At 40.3% G+C, this 17,247-nt stretch overlaps 1 protein-coding gene across 2 annotated transcripts; it reads left to right on the top strand.

The window, feature by feature from the left end:
* Positions 1 to 4,439: 4,439 nt before the first annotated feature.
* Positions 4,440 to 16,799, top strand: LOC138838835 (transforming growth factor beta regulator 1). Of its 2 annotated transcripts, none has more exons than XM_070038210.1 (9): positions 4,440 to 4,620; positions 6,329 to 6,399; positions 6,940 to 7,172; positions 8,011 to 8,147; positions 8,445 to 8,591; positions 11,297 to 11,394; positions 11,548 to 11,658; positions 12,318 to 12,445; positions 13,074 to 16,799. In XM_070038210.1, the coding sequence occupies exons 1-9, from the start codon at positions 4,534 to 4,536 to the stop codon at positions 13,217 to 13,219; spliced, it is 1,158 nt and encodes a 385-aa protein (XP_069894311.1). In that variant the 5' UTR covers positions 4,440 to 4,533; the 3' UTR covers positions 13,220 to 16,799. The 2 variants fall into 2 exon arrangements, with proteins under 2 accessions (XP_069894311.1, XP_069894313.1); XM_070038212.1 differs by lacking the exon at positions 4,440 to 4,620 and adding an exon at positions 4,637 to 4,712.
* The last annotated feature ends 448 nt before the right edge of the window (positions 16,800 to 17,247 follow it).

Raw genomic sequence — 17,247 nt, forward strand, 5'->3', positions numbered from 1 at the left:
TTAAGGGGGGAAAAAATCTCTGTATTGAGAACTTTTGTGAAAATTAAGTCTCTTACCTTCTTTGCAAGTCACACAGAATACACATGCACACACACACACACACAAATTCACTTTAGAAATGCTAAGCTTGGATACACTTAAGTTAGCTTGTATATCAAGATAAGGAACTAAATATAAAACTTGAAACTGAAGAGTCAAAGAACTGAAAGGATATGTTTGCAGCATCTATGAATATAAACATAAATGAAAGTCCAGATATTCTGCAAGTAAAAAGACTCTAAAGGCTACTATGGAAGCAAGTTCTCACTATATTCACTCCATGGTCCCTATCTGATCCATATCTGGCTTATTCCAAAGCACAAGTAGACAAATCTAGTAAGAGATTAATAAAGATATAAAACCCTTGGAAACTCCTGGTGTGGCCTCCAATCCTAAAACCTGTTTTGTGGAAATATCCTTACTAGGCCCACTGAAGCCTGACAAGTCAGGAGATAATGATGGTTTTAATTTGTAATCTGCTCTTGGGGTTTAAGGACACAGGCAGGGTACTATATACCCATTAGTTAAATTTTTTGGTGCCCAACACTTTTAATCATATAAAACAAGGCTGCATCTTGCCAAGGACTAGGGTTATAAGCTGAGAACTCCTTTGCAATGCTTAATGGCCCCAAGTATGCTTTTGATACTTTAGAGGATATTATATCTTCATCTACAGCTAATTATTGAAACACAACTACTAAGATCTAAATAAAGTGGATGGGAAAGTGTTACTAAGCTCCCCTCCCTCTTTTTTCTGGTTCATTACTCAGTTCTTACATCTAACTTCCAATTTTATGTCTGAATTTAATGCCTTAAGTATGTTTGTGGAGTCTTGATCTGACTGCAAAAACTACCACAATACCATGCTGACTCTCACTGTATATTTCTTTTTAAAGCCAGACATTATGCATGTCTTTTTTTCCTGCAGTATTGAGGGATTGTATCCAGAGCCTTGAGCTTGCTTGGCAAGCACTCTACCATTTGAGCTACACTCCCAGCCATAATACATACTTGTTGAGAGAAGTTTTGCACAAGCCATTTAGAACCTTATTCATATAGGTAAACAGAAAAGTCATGTTGCTGCTGACACATTCAAATATTTACCTAAAACAAGTAAAGAGCTAATTTACTGATATTCATCAGCCATCGCCTACTGTAATTAAAGTTCAACTCTTCAGTTGAACTTTCTCCACAACAGCTTACACTTGAATCAACTATTTGCAGTTCCTATTTTCTCATTTATTATATACTGTCTTCACTGTCAGCTTGCCTTCTTCAGTACTCACGTCAGTTTGAACACAACCTCTTCTTGAGAGTAAAGACAGGCATATTTCCTTCAAGAAACTGTGGCTCAAGTGATAGAGCATTAACCTTGAGCAAAGTAACTCAGGAACAACACTTTGGCCTTGAGTTCAAGCCCCAGGACGAACACCAAAAAACAAAAAACATCTCTATAAGCTTTTGTTCTGTATTACAACCATTTTGCCAAGACTGTTACTGTTTTCAGTTTTTTAATTTTTCAGAAAAGAAGAACTTGGGTCAGTTTCTAAACCTTTTAAATTCTAAATTATATATATATATATATATATATATATATATATATATATATGGAAACTTTTCTACAGTGATTCCAATGAAATTATTACCTATGTAACATATTTTCCTAAATATCCATATACAACTCTAGGATTTTTGACTATTTATGAATCAGTGTAGTACTTTACAGTGTAGATATCCCAATCACTTCATACTTATATTGTTTTGAGAGAATGCCACTGAGAATTAGGATTCTCAACTAGTTAATAGCACTACTGAAAGAATGGTAGTCTGATACACAACTCTGGACACTTAAAATCTTATACCCTAAATATTTGTCTTTCTTACTTGGTGACGTTAAATTAACCTTAGTTACAAAATTAGAAATAAAAAATTTACAATTATGTGTACAAAACACATTTGGTTTCGTTAAGGAAACATCTACAGAGTGCTCATTTTTGTTTTGTTTTTTTGGCCAGTCATGGGGCCTGAACTCTGGCCCTGGGCACTGTCCCTCACCTCTTCAGCTCAAGGCTAGTGCTCTACCTCTTGAGCCATAGAGCCAATTCTAGCTTTTTCTGCTTATGTGGTGCTGAGGAATCGAACCCAGGGCCTCATGCATGCAAGGCAAGCGCTCTACCACTGAGCCACCTTCGCAGCCCCCCAGAATGCTCATTTTTTTGCTAACATGTTAAACCTTCCATCTTCCCTGCCACAATTCTAAGCTTTGACACAAAGCCAAGGCTTTTCCCCCCATTCACTATGGTGAAAAAACATTTGTGGCACATGCATTTTTTTTTAAACCATGCATGGGGCTCCTGGCTATAATCCTAGCTACTCAGTGAAGAGCTAAAGTAACTCCATTTTAAGATTAACCCCACCAACCTGTAGCTGTGCTGCCCTCAGAATAACCTCGAAAGAGGAACGGGTCTCAAAAAACCGCAGGTTGCCACCAACCCTGCCCACCCTCAAGGAACAGAGCAGTTGCCTAAGTGTTCCATCAGAAAAAGGGACGTGCGATCAGGGTGGACTTAAACCCCCTGAACTTGTGAACTTGTTTGTGTGGAAACCCCCTAAACTTGATTGTTTGATACTTTAAAAGCTGTGCTAATTTTGTGCTCGGGGCCTCTTAGCATCACTGGTTACTGAGTGCTCAAAAGACCAATCTCGAGCTTGCAATAAATGACTCTTTGCTGTTTGCACTGATCGTGGTCTCTGGTGGTCTGTGAGGGAGCATCTGAAAACTGGGCACTTCACTCAAAAGGCTGAGATCTGAGGATTGCACTTCAAAGCCACTCTCCAATTATCCACCAGAAAATTGGAGCTGTGGCTGAAAAGTGGTAGTACGCTAGCCTTGAGAAAGCCCAGGACCTGAGTTCAAACCCCATGAGCAAAAAGGAGGGGAAGAGGGCAGAAAACGTGAGGAAGAGTGAGAAGGAGGACAAGAAAGAGAATTTTTTTTATTTATAAAAAGAAAAGTGGGGCTGGGAAGATGGCTCAGTGGTAGTAGAGTGCTTGCCTTGCATTCATGAGGCCCTGGTTCAATTCCTCAGCACCACATAAGCAGAAACAGCTCAAAGTGGCGCTGTGGCTCAAGTGGTAGAGCTCTACTAGCCTTGAGCTGAAGAGCTCAGGGACAGCATCCAGGCCGAGTTCAGAAAGAAAGAAGGAAAGAAGGAAAGAAAGAAAGAAAGAAAGAAGAGGAAAGAGAGAGGGAGAAAGAAAGAAAGAAAGAAAGAAAGAAAGAAAGAAAGAAAGAAAGAAAGAAAGAAAGAAAGAAAGAAAGAAAGAAAGAAAGAAAGAAAGAAAGAAAGAAAGAAAGAAAGAAAGAAAGAAAGAAAGAAAGAAAGAAAGAAGAAAGAAAGAAAGAAAGAAAGAAAGAAAGAAAGAAAGAAAGAAAGAAAGAAAGAAAGAAAGAAAGAAAGAAAGGGAGGGAGGGCGGGGAGGGAGCTCAAGTGATAAAGAGCCTGCCTAGCAAGGCCCTAAATTAAAGCCCCAGTACCACAAAATGGTGGAAGGAAGGAAGGAAGAAGGGAAGGAAGGAAGGAAGGGAGGGAGGAAGGAAGGGAGGGAGGGAAGGAGGGAGGGAGGGGGAAGGGGTGGGGGGGAGGACGGGGAAAGTAATTTTTTTTTAATTTAGTTTTTAAAAGGGGAAAGCAGCAGAGGGCTGGGGGTGGGGAAGCTGAAGAAGAAGCTACCCTAGCAAATTCAAGGCCGTGTTCAAAGAGTGCCCAGATTTGAACCCAAGAGTGTCCTACAGCCCCGGAAAGCCTGTCGGTGAGGAGCGTGGAAACACGTGTTGAACGGCAAGGGCTGAGGAGCGCCGGTGCCGAGCGCCGAGGCCTGAGGAGAACGCCAACCAGAGCTCGCGGCGGGGGGGGGGGGGGGGGGGGGGGGGGGGGGGGGGGGGGGGGACTTCGGTTGGGCCCGCCTTAACTCTCGAACTGCCCTCGGCCCAGCACAGGAGGCCCCGGCGGGCCTTCCCGCCCCTTCCCCGCCCCCCTTCCCCGCCCCTTCCCCGCCCCCCTTCCCCGCCCCTTCCCCGCCCCGTGACCTACGCTTCCCTCCCGTCACGATTCCATCCCGTCTGCCACGGGCTCCGCAGGCTCAGGACCACCCTTCTCTCCGAGCGCCGGAAGTTACACCCCGCGTGCGCGCCACCTACTTCCGGCGCCGTTAACTTCCGTCACGGAAGTACTTGGATGTGCTGGCGTCTGGCGGCGTTGGAGGCTTTCCGGCGGTTTTTTGGGGGGTGGGAATACAGGGGGAGCTGGTTTCCTAGAGCCGCGACTCTGCCAGCCCAGAGCAGACTCCACGCCGGAGCCCCGACCCGCGCCTCGCCCTTGGGACCGATGCGGGCGGCGTCCTGAGGCCCCCCCCGAGTGGGGCGGGAACGTGAGGCTGCCGGGCGGCCTCGCCTGCTGGCCTCGGGCTCCGTGGTTGTCCTGCAAGGCCAGGATGAAAAAGTTTCCGAAGAAGAGCCAGAACGAGAAGTACCGGCTGAAGTACTTGCGGCTGCGCAAAGCGGCCAAGGCCACGGTGTTTGTGAGTGCCCGTCGCGAAGCCCGCCTCCGCCTGCGCGCCCCAGCTCTTCCCTTTCCCTGAGGGACAGTCTTCATTCGGTGATGGGGTTTGCGGTATACGTCCCTACTTGTCTTCGGACGAGTTAACAATTTCCTCCTTTGGAAACGAGAGCTAAGTCACTAGTGAAAGATGCAGTGTTGGAAAAGTAAAGTGCTTGATGCCTAGAAGTTCTCCCACGAAACCTCATACTTTAGTCCTTAGGACAAAGCTCAGAAATGTGATTGGTTCCAGATAACCTGAAAATTAGGTCAATTTTAAACACGCATCACTGAAGCCCAGAGAGAAAATTAATCTTTGCTCAAGGGCACAGTGTTAAGAGCCCTCACTCCAGCTTAAACAGCTTGATTACAGTTTAATGTTTCCATGACACAACCTGCTTCCCTAACAGCTTCCAACCCCAACCATACAAGTGGTGGGCAAATGTGTGTATGTGTGTACTTCCTCCTCCGTTCTAAGGCTGGAACCCAGGGCCTCCAGCATGCTAGCCACAGAGCTAGACACCCAACACCTGCCTTTCGGAGATCGGTTGCTTTGTTTTTATAATTAGCTTACATGAGTTATATAGTTACATTTAGGTGTTTTCCAGTCTCACCAGTCATTTAAGTTTATTGAGTGAATGAGCTGCCAACTATAAATTTGTGTTACTTATCTATCTTAGTGCTTAGAAATAAGGATGTACTCCTCAAATGTCGTCCCACATCTAAAATTAATGGTTTTCCTTTTATATGTAAATATATAGTATATGTACACATTCATAAAGATAGTACCACTAATAAGTACGCTAATATATTGTTATGAATATGATTATTAGTGGTATTAATCCAGCAACTCAGATTATGAGTCAAGACATTTTGAATTCCCTCTTACTATCATTTAGTTGGAGGTTCTAGCTGTGAGGCATTTTCTTTAGTACTGGTGCTTAGGAGACACATTGAGTAAATCAGTAAAGAAAGATGACACTTGACTATATACAGGTAAATTATGAAGTTTAAGAATTGTGCACAGGGCCTGGGAAAGTGGTTCAGTGGTAGAGTGCTTGCCTTGCATGCATGATTCCTCAGCACCACATAAGCAGAAAAAGCTGGAAGTGGCACTGTGGCTCAAGTGGTAGAGCACTAGCCTTAAGCTGAAGAGCTGAGGGACAGTGCCCAGGCCCAGAGTTCAGGCTTAACTAACAACAAAACAAAAAGTACACAGAAGGCCAGGCATGGTGGCTGGTGCCTGTAATCCCATCTACTTGGAAAGCTAAGATCAAAAAGATCACCTTTCAAGGCCAGCTCAGGCAGAAAGTTAGCAAGTCCCCCTCCTCCACAAATAGCTGGGTAGCATTGCATGTATCTGCCCTCTTAACTAGAAGGAAAGTGTAAATTTGGAAGCTTGTGGTCCAGGTCAGTTTGAGCTAAAACACAAGACCTTTTCTCCAAAAATAATTAAAGCAAAAAAGGCAAGGGGGTATGGCTCAAGTGGTAGAATACTTCATAGCAAGTTTAAAGCAGAGTTCAAATCCAATTCCCTCCACTATTTCTAGGATATTATGTGGGATGCTTTGGGTAAAATAACTCTTCTGTTATCCAGAGACACTATATATCTATATATAGATACAGATATAACCTCTTCCCAGCACCTTGATCTTCACTTTATATGATTATGTTCAAATTTTTTCTTAAAGGAAAATGCTGCTATTTGTGATGAAATTGCTCGTCTTGAGGAAAAATTTCTTAAAGCAAAAGAAGAAAGAAGGTGAGCTAGTTTCATCCTACATTCAGAAAAACATTTTTGGAGAATGATACAAGATTATTGCTAGGGAGACTTTTCTCCAGTGGAATTTTTGTGCATTGCATTGCCCTTTGGCCACTTGAGCAAGTATAAACTTACAATCTATAGAACTGGTCCCCACACACCAAGTCATGTTGGACCATGATGAGAAGACAGCCCCTCTATTTATCTTCCTGGGAAAACCCTCTAACCTTTATTATAAAATCCACAAGTATTTATACAGTCTGTACTACTTTAAGCCAAGCATAGTAGATATATATATAAAACTATTCAGATACCTAACACCTTTTAACAAAGATAGAAGAGTGTTCCAGGTCAAAGAGAGATACAGGACACAGAAGCTTAGATATGGTTTCTTGAAGTATTCGTTTTTCTCTTGAGACATCACCCCCATGGTCCAAAAAGAACCTTATTTATGAGTATGATAATCTCTTTACATAATTCTGGATTTTTTCTAGTAAAATGTAAGTTCATACTTCTGCTCCCTTTCCTTCCTGACCTCAGGTACTTGCTAAAGAAGCTCCTCCAACTTCAGGCACTAACAGAAGGGGAAGTACAGGCTGCACCTCCTTCCCACAGCTCCAGTTTGCCCCTGACTTATGGTGTGGCCGGTTCTGTGGGTGCTATACAGGGAACTGGGCCCATTTCTGGGCCCAGCACAGGGGCTGAGGAACCATTTGGGAAGAAATCCAAGAAGGAGAAAAGAGAAAAAGGCAAAGAGAACAACAAATTGGAAGGTACTTTTGAGAAACAATGTATCAGTTATCCCAGTGGTTCAACTACTGATGACAAAAACCTGGTTATTAACTGGTAAACACATGTGGTCATATACACTTCAAGGCTCATAAGTCTTTTCAAAAGTTTTGGGACTTTAAAGCCCCTTGAGAAGCAGATGCCTTAGTAGAGCCAACTTCCGTTGGAAAGATTTTAGTCAGACTTGGTTAATGTGAAGGAAACAGACTTAAGATTTCTGTCTTTCCTAACTCTTGAGTTGCACTTACTTTTATAAAGTCTTTACTAAAGGCAAGGAAATGGGCTAGGTGGCACTTTGAGCACACAACTAGCTTGAGAAATTTCTCATCTGACTTCAAAATGTATTGATTACTAGTGGACAGGTTAGAGTAAATCTTGGGACTCTGGAAAAGCCTATTATAGTTCACTCAATACCAATGATTCCTGACTTAGAAAGGCTCAACTTAATGATTTTTTTCAATTTCACCATAGTGTGAAAGCTAAACGTACATTCAGTAGAAACCATACTTTGTGTTTTTATCTTTTCCTGGGATCGTGATACTCAGTATGATGCTCTTTGGTTCCTGGGCACTGGAAACAAGCCACAGTTCCCAGTCAGCTCCACACAATCACAAGGGGAAACAACTGGGTTTTTATAGTATACTATGTTGCTTGGCTGTAGCATTTGGTAGATAGGCTTATTAATATGTAGCCCAAGGTAGTTCAAGGAGTATCTATAGAAAATCAAGGTTGACTTATTGCCCTTAGCTCACAAGTAAATTTTTTCCTTCTCCTTGGCACTGGGAGGGACCTAAAGTGGATGACCCCAGATTTGCGTTTCAGTTCTGAAGAAAACATCCAAGAAAAAGAAAATGGAGGGAGGTGCTCGCAAGCTGGTTCAGCCCATTGCCCTGGATCCCTCAGGACGGCCTGTGTTCCCCATCGGACTAGGGGGTCTAACAGTATATAGCCTGGGGGAGGTGAGTGAGACCAGCCACATACAGAGAGGAGAACCAGGGAAATATAGCAGTGGGGTTGAGCCATCCCTCCCTGTTCCCATCAGCAGCACCCCCTTGCTGATCCATACCAGTCCCAGAAAAATCTCCAGTCCCTACAAATCCAGGTCAGCTTCTACCTGCTTTGCAGCTGTCACTCTTTGTGTGGTTTGTTACTTTGTAGCCCCAAAGTGGTTCTAAAAGCAGCCAGAGTGAAGAGTGAACTGGATTATTAAATCCTTCAGTGACATAAATCTCAGGGATGGGGGACTCTTTTTATAGATCATCACCGACCGACCTGGCTTCCATGATGAGTGCACCATCTACCCCGTGGGCTACTATAGTACACGACTGTATACCAGCATGAAGTGCCCAGACCAAGAGTGTCTATATACCTGTCAGATCAAGGATGGTGGTGTGCAGCCTCAGGTACCCATGTGAATATAATTACTTCTTTTGGCTTTTTTTGTTAAGAACCTCTGTTCTAGACACTTAAAATGTGTTACCAGTTCTGACACCTTACAAGATAGATGTGATATCATTGCCATTTGATAAGCTCACAAGATTTAGAAAAAGTGACCCTAAGTCACACCTCACTTGTAAGTGGTTAAGCTGGGATACGAATATGTATCTAATTTTCAAAATGACTTTCACTTAAACCATGTTTCTTCTACTTGAACAATACTACTGTCCATATTTTGACTATTTGAGGCTTGATCAAACCTGATTGTATTAAGTACGGGCTTTTTACATGGAAGATTAGTTTCAAGTTTGAGCTATGTGGAGGTAGCAGAGAACCACATTTTAGTTTCTGGATGCATGAAAAGACCAGGAAATCCCAAATCTCATCCTTATTAAATACTAAAATGCAAAGCAGCTTATTTTTCCAATCCATCCTTTGGGAAAAACATAGCCCATTTTCACATAGGCCATTTTCAGAATTCCAAGCCTCACTGTCTGATGAAGTAACATATCACTAGAGACTGGTTGGAAGGATGTAAAGGCAAGGTAAGGAATCTTTGAGCAGGTGGGAGAACCTCAGTTCTACCTGATTTAAGTTGGTAATACTGCATCAGTCCTGTTAAGAATTCAAGTGAACTTGGTCATACAATAGTGCTCTGCAGAAAGGGTCCTAAAAGATACAGATCAGTAGGTAGTTAGACACACACACACATACACACACATATCCCAGAGCTGTAAATGTAATGCAAATCTAATCAAAATACTACTAAACTTTTAATGGAAATTGGTACACTGATTTTTAATTTCCTCCGAAAGACACAATGCTTCGCCATTACTGAAATAGAGTAATTCATGCTGTATTTATTTACTTACTTAATTAACCTGACATTACTTTTAGTTATATCATGAAATAGGAATTTAAATTTTAGTTTTTTTGCCAACTAGCATCAAGTGACTTTCTAAAAACTAAGTATATACAGTACTTGATGGGGTCTGTTTCTCAATGGTTCTGTAGATTTATTTGTCAGTAAGCACCAATACAATAGACTTTAGCTTTATAGAATATGCTATAGATATGTTAAGGAAAATGTGAAAACTTTTGTTGTTTTCTTTGCCACTCCTGGGGCTTGAAATCTGGCCCTGGGGCACTGTCCCTGAGCTTCTTCTTAGACTCAAGGCTAGTACTCTGCCACTTGAGTCACAGCTCTACTTCTGGTTTTTTCTGTGTTAATCAGAGGTAAGAGTTTCATCGACTTTCCTACCCGTGCTGGCTTCAAACTGTGCTCCCCAGCTTCCTGGGTTACTTAAGATTACAGGTATGAGTCACTGGCACTCAGCTGAAAAGGTTTTCTTTAGCAAGACATGAAACAGAAACTGTCAAAGAGTAACATACTAATGCTATAAAAATTGTAAATACTTCTGAGTGATGAAAGACACCATACTCAAAGTTAACAGACAAGCAGCAAAAAGGAAGAAAAATATATACACCATGGGATTCATGTACAGTTAAAGTGCTGCTACAGAATAATCAACAAAAGTGAAACTGTAAATGACTAGATGAGAAACAGGTTAAACCAAATACTTCATTTGGGGGAGAAAAAAAACTTAACAAATGATCTCCTAAACCCTGAGCCACACACTCTCTAAGTGTTCACCTTTCCCACAGAATTCCAGCTCTTGTGATGTTTTAAAAGATCGTGAAGTTACCAAATGCACATGAATCAAGTTTTGAGATGCCATATAATGGTGTAGGTGGCTTTCCATTGTACCATTTTTTTTTTTTTTTGGATTCTCAGGCGTTGTATGGCATTGCAAGAACTCTGTCACAGTAACAATTACAATCAAAAGTAAGCATATAAAAATGAAAAATAAAATGAAACCTTATTTTTGCCTCTATACAACTATCAGAGTTTGATAATATCCTGTATTGACCAGAGTTTAGGAAAACAAGTACATTAGTACTAGTGAATATTGGTAGTTTTTTGGAGGATAACTTGTGATGCCAGCAATTTTAATACTTGTGTCCTTGACCCAGGATAACTAAGGTGATCTTGTATCATCTAAAGAAATATGATCAGTGAACAAAGAAAAACATAATAGTATACACAGAGAGTAATTTCACGTGTTTAAAGTATTATTTGTATGGATATATACATCAAAATGTCATGCAATATACTGTAATTATATAGTTTTGTCTAAAATAGAAAAAAATGCTCAATATTTTGTTAGAAAATAAAACTTGAAGAACCCTAAATATGGCAGGAAAGTGTTTAAGGATATGGTAAGTGGAATAGGAAAGGGGCTAGAAAGGTATAGAAGAGATTAAATGTTCACCCCTGGAAAATTGTCAGCCAAGTAGTATAGAATTAAAACAGCCGAAGGACCTTCTCTGTTTACTTGTCATGTTTTTTAATTTGTGGGGGGGTTGGGGGGAGACCTTGAACTTTGGGCCTGGGTGCTGTCCCTGAGCTCTTCAGCTCAAGGTTATTACTCTACCACTTTGAGCCACAGCACTACTCCTGTTTTTTAACAGCATTATAGGAAACTATTTATATCCATCTTCTGATAAACAGCAGCTTCACAATCTAGAGAGAAGAAATATTTATAGGACTGCTATGACTCTCTGCTTCCCTCTTTGCAGATTGATCTAATCATTCCTTTGTTGTTCTCAGTTTGAAATTGTTCCCGAAGATGATCCCCAGAATGTCATTGTTGGCTCTTCTGCAGATGCTTGTCATGAAGAACTGCTTAGAATCATCAATGCTAGATTGTGAGTTGGCCAACAGCTTAAAGAAGGCTAAAAGGATCAGTCAGTACAGTGAGACTTTCAGTGAAATCCCTCGTTTTGTAGAAACCAATTCTGTATCCTTCAAACATCTCCCTCTTAAGCTCTCAAGCTAAATTTCCTCCCTCTCCTGTTTAGGGGAAAGATAATGCCTAACCTGCTTCCATCTGGAGCTGACTTTTTTGGGTTTTCTCATCCAGTCATTCACAACCTCATCCAAAGTTGTCCAGAAGCTCAAAAATGTGTCAAGTAAGTGTGGGCAAACCCATTTCATTGGTAGAAGCTCAGTGGTCAACCAACAGGGACTAAACTATTTTTTCCATTCATGTTTATTGAACTATTGTGGCCAAGGCATGTGTTCTTCCACACTATCATGCCTCTAAACACAGGAGAACAGGAACCAGGAACCCAGTATACTGTATTATGTGTTGAGTACGCCTTATCTAAAATCCTTAGGCCTAGAAATACTTAAGATTTGAATTATTTTTCAATTTTAGAATATTTATAATGAGGTAGGTTGGAGATAAGAGCCAAGTCTATATAGGAAATTCATGTTTCATATCTGTTTATATGTCCTAAAGGTACTTTTAGACAATATTTTAGCACAACTCCATTTTAACTTGTGACCAAACGCAAGGGATTTTGTAGCCTTCTGAGTGATCAAAAAGGTTGAGCCTTTGCAATGGTTTGGAATTTTCAGATTAGGGATACTCAGCCTGTGCTGTTTTCTGTGTGCACCATGATAGCAAAAGGGTTATGAAAGAGTCTTGCTTGTTTTCTTTTTCCCTGGCATTTGATTTGCTTCCTTACCTAAAAGGTACATATATAGAGGAAAGACCTAATTAAAAAAATAAGTTGACCCCTTTGGAGTTAGGACAACTCATGAATGATGCCCTTTGATCCTGCAGTTACCAGTTGGTAAAATTTGATGCATGCAAACCTGAAGAAGGACTACCAGAGAATGAGATAGCTATGAGCTTTGAAGTCTTTCAGAAACAGACTTTTGGTGAAGATCATGATGATCCCATTCTGCCAGGTATCTTTTTGCCTTTCTGGGTTGAAAACTGATCATTTCTAGAGTATCATGCTTTCTTCACACATTGCTGGGTACCCCAGAAATCAGACGTCTGGGCAATAAATGTTTTAAGCCTTCACGAAGAATATGAAGAATACATGAAGTCATGAAGAATACAAAGTCAAACAGATATGCTGCCTGCCTAGATTCCTAGGTTACTCACAAATTTATAGAGCAAGCTAAGATACCCTGACAAACCACAATATCTCATTCTCTAACCTGAATAAAATCTAAGTACAAAAGGGAGAGGTTTACTGTATGGGAAATTTCAGATGACAACAAAGTGGTGGTGGCCATGGCTCTGCCTAGGTTTCTTACATTCCTTCTCAAAGTAAGAGGAATAATCAGAAATTCAGGCATATTTAGGCTATAGAGAGTTGTATATCATATATAGCCATAGCAAAGTCACTTTCAAAGAGCAATTTCATTGTTCTTCATGATAAAAATATCTGTCCTATTTTACCAACTAAAGAAAGAATGGGCTGAATTTTGCAAGGATGTTGAAGAATTAAAAGGCCATGTAAATGTCTGAATAAATCACTTCTAAGATTCCCAAGCATCAGTTGGACTTAAAGATTATTTCTTCCAGGATCTTTGGACCTGCCTGAGCTACAGCCTGCAGCCTTTGTGACTTCTTACCCACCTGAGTTCCTGACACGTGAACCCTTGGTAGGCACTCACCTGCAGCACCTGGAGTGTCCATCACAGTGCAGCCCAGTTCTGTCTTCAGACTAAAGAAAGGATCAGATCTCACTTTATTTTCATCACAATGACTTTTTTAACCAAAACTTAGAATATATGGGATAAAGGCAGCCATTCATGACTGAAGAAGATTTTTATCACATTTCATCATGGGAGTTCCCATGGTGATAATTTACCCTAGAAGCAACTTCACTTTATTTTTAGTAAAAAAAAATTCTCTTAAACATTTGGTTTTCATCTTCTTGTAATCAGAGTATAATCTTGTTTGGCTCTGCCTAAAGTAGACTTCAGTATTAATCTGCTTTGTCTGTTTGGGCTGAGATAGCAAAGTACCATAGACTGAGTGGCTTAGTGACAGCAATTTTATTTCCCATGGTTCTAGAGACTGCAAGTCCCAAGTTCAAGGTGCTGACAGTGCCTACTGAGGACCTGCTTCTGGTTCATAGAGAGCCATCTAGCTGTAACCTCCATAAAAGGGGCAGAGGAGCTCCTGTGGTCCCTTTTATAAAGGCACTAATCCCATGCAGAACCCTATGACCTACTTCCCTCCCTGAGGCTTCAACTCCCCACACCATCACAGTAAGGATTAGGATTTAATTTATGACTTGACCTAGTGAGTATGTAATAGCTGCCAATTTTTGAGTAAGGTTCAAAATCCTCTTTAACCCATTTCATATGCTTTCTATTCCTTATTGGAGATTGTACTTTTAGTTCTGTGTGCTGAAACCAAATAACAGATTCACATGGGACATAGTTGGGAGTTGTTCCCATCTCCCTAACGCAGTAGAGTGACATCATTCCATTTTAACCATGTAGAGCATAACTCTGCATGCTATACAACTGAATTCTTTGGTCCCTGTACATAGCATTAATGTGGAGCTTAGTGTATCACTTAATCCCATCAGTGCAGGTTCATCCTACCTTGTGCATTGCCTTAATTCCCTACCTTCCAGGTGCCCAAGGCTGGCTTGAGTAGTTAGGGACGGGACAAAAAAAAGCAGAAGCAGAATGGGGAAAGCAGTGGTGAGAATGAATTGTTTGTGTGCTGTATAATTCATGACTGCCAACCGAAGACAATATAAATAAGATGATTAGGATATTACAGAAATGTGACCAGCAGAGAAAGGAATCAGAAAGAGCAGTATTTGGAGCATAGCACCCTGGCCACTGTCAGCATCTACGTAACTGGTATAATGTTTTTTGTTTTATGTTTGGCTTGTTTGTTTTAGCAGTACTGGGGTTTGAACTCAGGGCTTCCTGCCTACTAAGCAGGTGCTCTACCACTTGAGATACTCTGCTAGCCCTTTTTGTATTATTTTTGAAGTAGGATCTAGCTTTATGCCCATGTCAACCTAGACTGGGTTCCTGTTTGTACTTGTTCATATAGTTGGGATGACAGACATGCATTACTATGCCCAGTTACTGTGTTGACATGGAATCTTACTGAGCTTTTTGTACATGCAGTTCTCAAACAATGATCCTCTATCCTCCAAACCTCCACCTCCCAAATAGCTAGGATTATAGGCTTGAACCATGTCACCTAGCCTTAACTATGATTATTAGTCTTTTTGTAAGCTGTCTTTTATAATGCCAAAAAGATATAAAATTTGGATAATAGCCAAGTCAGCAAAAGATTACTCAAACACTGTTAATATTTTTTATCTGTTTCCTGCATAAGTTGATGGAGCATGCTGCTTTTATCATTTAAGAAATGTTATTACAGCCTAAGTATAAATATATATATATATTAAAAACTCATTTTAGGATGAATCTTTAAAAAATTTAATGAATTGGTCCAAGTTTACTAGAACAGTTTTTCAAACTATGAACTCAACCTAATAACTTAAACATAAACTTAAGGAGTCTAGTATACAAGCATCTATCATGGGAAAAGGTTGAAACTGGTTTCAGTTAATGGGTATGTTTGAATGTGCATAATGTACATGCATTTGTATGTATGGAGATAGGTGAAATAGTATCAAATGCTTTTGATTATATTTTTAAAAACTTAAAAATACTTCACATACATTTAATATATCGTATCTGTTATATTGCTAAAGATATTTGTGTCTTGATAACATTTTGTGCCCTGAGGATGAGAGGAAAGGAGTATCTTGAAGGAAATAAAAATTGTTTGGGAGGGTTAAGCTGTAGATAAACATTTTAAATATATATTTATCTTTTAATCTTTTATTCCATGTTAAAGACCCTAAGAAATAACTGGACAAGTATGATAGGTTTATATGTCACAGTGTTTGTTTAATAATGGAAATCTGTTAAAAAGCCAATATAATGTGTCTTATCAGTAGAGAATTGGCTAAGTAAAGAATGAATTTCCACAAACTGAAACACTGGCTATCTTCCTCTTACATAAGAAAATTAGTAGACTAGTCAAAAACACAATGCTGGGATTGCTTGAGGAGTGTTGTCATTGAAAAGCTGTAGAATAATGGAAAGTAGGCAGACCACATATAGATGAGTTTAGTTGTCTGTCCTTTCTGAAGTTGCATCTCTGATTGTCAAGGCACTGTTTTCTGTACAGTGTTTTGACTTTGACCTGCATAGCTACCCTGGAGCCAGACTGACCTATGGACATATGAATAAAATCTGGATAAAAGGTTCATGCATTTGACAGTTTCTGTTTTTTTGTTTTGTAAGTCATGGGGCTTAAATTCAGGGTCTAGGTGCTGTCCCTGAGCTTTTTTCTTCCTCAGGGCTAGCAATGTACCACTTTCAGCCACAGTGCCACTACCAGTTCCCTGGTGGAGATAACAGTCTCATGTTCCTGCCAAGGCTAGCTTCAAACCACAATCCTCAGATCTCAGGTTCCTGTGTACCTAGGATTACAGGTGTGAGCAACCAGCACCCAGCATTTGACAATTTCTTTAGGTTGGGATCTTAAAGGGGCTGAATAGATGTTGTCCCAGTGATAAATATTAAGGTGAAAAACAAACAGAACATTTTCTCACTAGGAAGAGAGTAGAGCATGATGAATTCCCAGAGTTAAATCCTTAGTTTTCCCTAATGAGTAGGGACTGATCACCGTAGGGTTTCCTCTGAGTAGGGACTGATCACCGTAGGGTTTCCTCACTAGGGAACTGGTCCTCTCACTAGGCAATACATTTAAGCTTGTTAGTTTTGTGTGTGTGTGTGTGTGTGTGTGTGTGTTTTGTAGTTTTGTGTGTGTGTTTTTGTTTTTGTTTTTGGTCTGGTCACAGGGCCTGAACTCTGGGCCTGGGCACTGTCCCTCAGCTCTTCAGCTCAAGGCTAGCACTCTACCACTTGAGCCACAGAGCCACTTCTGGCTTTTTTTTCCTGCTTATGTGGTGCTGAGGAATCGAACCCAGGGCCTCAAGCATGCAAGGCAAGCACTCTACCACTGAGCCATCTTCCCAGCCCTAAACTTGTTAGTTTTAAGTTCTCTTTGTGACCTTTCACAAAGCAGCCTCTTTGACTGGATTAGTTTTTCTTTTGAATCATTTGTAGAATATAGTTGTCATATAACTCCATTTTCTCCATATATTAAATAATTGTATTCCATTAAAAAGATTACAAAATAAAAGTATATAGTATGTATTATGTAATCCAAACAAATCTAATGTTTCTCCCTTAGTGATGATTTTTATGCAACTTACTTGCTTATACCTAATTTCCTACAGTGATTATTTCATTTTCAAACAGTAAAGTTCAATTGCCACAAAGTGTGCCATCATTAAAAATAAATTCATTTACACATTACTTCATTATACATCCATTGCCTAAATGAAAGTTTTTACATGTGGGATTGGAATACTAGGTGTTAAGATCTTGGGTGTAGTTTTTGGCTACCTCTTCTTGCATTAGAAACCTCTTCTATATATATGGGCACACACTGGTTTGTCAGAGGTGTGGACAAATAAGATTTACTCTTTCTCAGGTCAATCTTAAGTTCATGGTTCTTATGAGGCCAAGTGTATAAGAGAAAAAGTGTGGGCATTAGGACTTAATTATATGCAAGGAAGTCTTAGAGAAGCCAAAGTTCCTTACAGAGTTTATAGTTTGTGTTTTGATTTTTTTTTTTA

The sequence above is a fragment of the Dipodomys merriami genome, unplaced genomic scaffold (genome assembly GCF_024711535.1).
Source record: "Dipodomys merriami isolate MVZ:Mamm:240054 unplaced genomic scaffold, mDipMer1.0.p SCAF_29, whole genome shotgun sequence".
NCBI lineage: Eukaryota > Metazoa > Chordata > Mammalia > Rodentia > Heteromyidae > Dipodomys > Dipodomys merriami.